The sequence below is a fragment of the Silurus aristotelis genome (genome assembly GCF_946808225.1).
Source record: "Silurus aristotelis genome assembly, chromosome: 24".
Taxonomy (NCBI): domain Eukaryota; kingdom Metazoa; phylum Chordata; class Actinopteri; order Siluriformes; family Siluridae; genus Silurus; species Silurus aristotelis.
In genome coordinates, this window is record NC_139597.1 from 2,405,275 (window position 1) to 2,408,479 (window position 3,205).

At 40.9% G+C, this 3,205-nt stretch overlaps 1 protein-coding gene across 1 annotated transcript in view; it reads left to right on the forward strand.

The window, feature by feature from the left end:
• mpped1 (metallophosphoesterase domain containing 1) overlaps positions 1–2,737 on the forward strand; it is a 34,381-nt gene extending 31,644 nt beyond the window's left edge. Inside the window, exon 4 of the mRNA XM_083528056.1 lies at positions 1–2,737. This exon is cut by the window's left edge and continues 7 nt beyond it. Coding sequence (XP_083384182.1) covers positions 1–112 — 112 coding nt within the window. The 3' untranslated portion in view covers positions 113–2,737.
• The last annotated feature ends 468 nt before the right edge of the window (positions 2,738–3,205 follow it).

The window sequence follows — 3,205 nt, forward strand, 5'->3', positions numbered from 1 at the left end:
GATGATGACGGACGGAACCACCACGTTCGTTAACGCCTCCGCCTGCACGGTCAACTTCCAGCCCATGAACCCGCCCATCGTCTTCGACCTGCCCAATCCCAGGAGCTCATGATGGAACTCGGCCCCGCCCCTCGCTTCACGCCTCCCAAAATCAGGGTTCATTGTTACGTGTATTTGGGTGCTGTATCGTGTACATATTCCAGAGATGGAGAGAACGTGACTCGACTTCGAAAGATTTGAATCTGTCGTGCCATATTTCTTCCCGTTCTCCAAATCCTGACTCCGCCCTTTTTGTTTGTTTGTTTGTTTGTTTGTTTGTTTGTTTGTTTTTTTCCCCTAAGCGATTCTCACGCTTTCATTGCACTTGAAACGTTGTGACAATCTCTTATGTCTCTTAACGATGGACACTCACCGGGGACAATCGTCATACAGACTCGAGAGACACCGAGTTCTGGAACGTCTGAGCTCTTAATCATGTCCTTCAGATCAGATCAGATCGGATGGACGCACGCGAGTGCAGTGTCCACGTCCTGGTCTCGTTGTTCCCGCTCCGGTTCCTCGGTGCCGGACAGAGGGAACTTCTCGTCAGGGTTTCGGATTCAGACAATAAAAAAAGTAATATACAATTGCTGTCGTATTTAAAACACGGAAACTTCACCTTAATGCTTTCGTTGTTTGTTTTTATTGTGTGACGTGAGCGAGTTTTGTAGCGCAGCGTTCTTGATGGAACGTTTTAAAGCATCATTAACCTTCACGGATTAGATATTCGCTTTTTTTTTGTTTTGTTTTTTATGTAGAACACTATAAGGACAAAAGTATAGAGACACCTAGCTTTTTTTCAGCCGTATGTGGTTCTTCTCCACACTGTTTCCACCAAGTTTGAGGCACACAATCGTACAGGACGTCTTGAGACGTGACTGTGTAGGATTTTCCATTCTCTTGAGTATTTCGAGATCCGAACCTGTTCCAGCATCACAATGCTCCTGTGCACAAAGTCTACCGCATGAAGATATGAGGAAGGAGTCTTCTGGGCCCTTGAGCAAGGCCATTGACCCTCAACTGCTCAGTTGTACAAAATAACAGGGTGGGTTGAAGTGAAGGATCTCCTGCTCTAGAGCTCTGATCTCATCCCTATTGAGATGAATGTGAACACTGACTGCATCCCAGGCCTCCTCACCTCCTCACCCACAGCATTTCCTGACTTTACTAACACATTCTTGTATCTGGACGAACACAAATCTCTACAAAATCTAGTGGAACATCTCCCCAGAAGAGTGGAGGTCATTATAAGAGCAAACAGAGACTCAATGTTGAATGAGATGTTCAAGAAGATCTCAATCTTATGCTCAGGTGTCCACAAACTTTTGTCTATATAGAGATTTGAAAATGCAATTTTTGTGTTTTGTGTGGTTTTTTTTGTCTCTCTTCACAGGTTTGATCCTGATTATTATTATATTTACAATGAAATAAAGTGGTCTTCAGTTTGTTCTTTTTTTTTTTCATGTGGATGAATAAGTGTATGAATCAGATGTGTGTGAAACAGCTTCAAAGCTCTTCCAGGAGCCCGAACGCAAAATTCAGGATTGAAGAAAGAGAATGAACAACAGCATTTGGATGATTATGTAAAAGCTTAGAATTGGTGTCTTTCTTTTATTTTTATTTTATTTTAATATAACACTAGATGTTCTCAAATTCTTGAATCTGATTGGTCGTTCCAGTAGTAACGACCTACACTGGGACTTGGATGACGGACTCGATGTAATTTGATGTATATAAAACTTGATGTATTGTTTTTTTATTTATAATTATTTATTTTGCGTTTTTTTGGGTCTTCATTCGCAATCTACGTTGTTTTTTTTTGTTGTTTGTTAAAAGAGGGGGAAAAAAAGGCTGGTAACGGGAACAAGTATTTCTAGCTGCTATGACACGAGTGCACCGAGTAACTTGTTTGGTTTTTTTTGCAACGTAAAATATAATAAAATAATGAGATTGAGACGTGAGATCGCTGACTTCAGGACTTCACATCACACGACTCGTTTCTGAATTTGATCATTTTTTTAATAAAAAGCTCTAAGACGGATTTAATGCAGACGGAGGTTATATGGCTGAAAGTTTGTGGACACCTGAGAATAGGATTGGTGTGTGTGCATCCCTTTTTGAAGATCCCATTTCACATAAATAAGCTCCACTCTCCTGAGATGATGTTCCACAAGATTTGGTGGAGATTTGTGCTGTTCAGTCACAAATGAAGGTACTGATGTAGGTGAGGTGATGAGGACTGGGGTGCAGTTGATATTCGTAATGGAGCAGGAGATCTTCCTCTTAAAACCCAGGTAAAGCAGATCTTCATGGAGCTGGCTTTAGGAGCATTGTCATGCTGGAACAGGTTCAGATCTCCTATTTTTTAGGTCCAAAGACGTCCTACGTACTGTGTGCCTCCAAGTTTGTGCTAACGGTTTGAGGAAGAACCACATGCAGATGGAAACGGTGAGTGTCCCAATACTTTTGGCTGTAAAATTTTTTTTTTTTTATTTTATTTTTTTTTCATTTATATTTTTCTTTCCATCTTTTTTCTAATTCGTTCTGCATATTTCTACTGCGCTTGTGTTTCTCAGACGTTCTGTTGTGGTGTGCGTGAATCGTGTCTTTTTTTCCTTTGGAACGTGCCAAAGTCTTGATATCAAGAAGACGTTGTAAAAAGAATTTTTTTGGTCTGGAAAGTAAAATCTTCTCTGTGCCTGTGTCTCGTCTGTCTTTTTAAAGGTGTGAGATGAAAATGTTTCTCGGTTTTCTCGTGTTGCAATTCACAGCATCTGAACTTCATATCAATTATTTGAGAAAAACCTCGTTTCACAAAGCAAAGGCACAAAGCGTGTTCCTCTCCTCCGTCCGGTCACCTCGTTCTTCCACACTTCTGCACGTCCTAATGAGAGCCTTCCTTCAAATAATTCCATCAGTAATCCTGCAGGGCGGAGAGTCATTTATTCCTAACTGTCTTACTATACTGAGAGAGACTTCTTATTTCTCCTCTCTTCTCATTTCTCCTCACTTCTCATTTCTCCTCTCATCTGTCCTTCTTTATATCTCTTCTTTCTATCCATCTCTTCTCGCATCTCATCTCTCCTCTCTTCTCATCTTTCTTCTTATCTGTCCATCTTTATATCTCTCCTTTCTTTTCATCTCTCCCCTCATCTCTCGTCTCCTT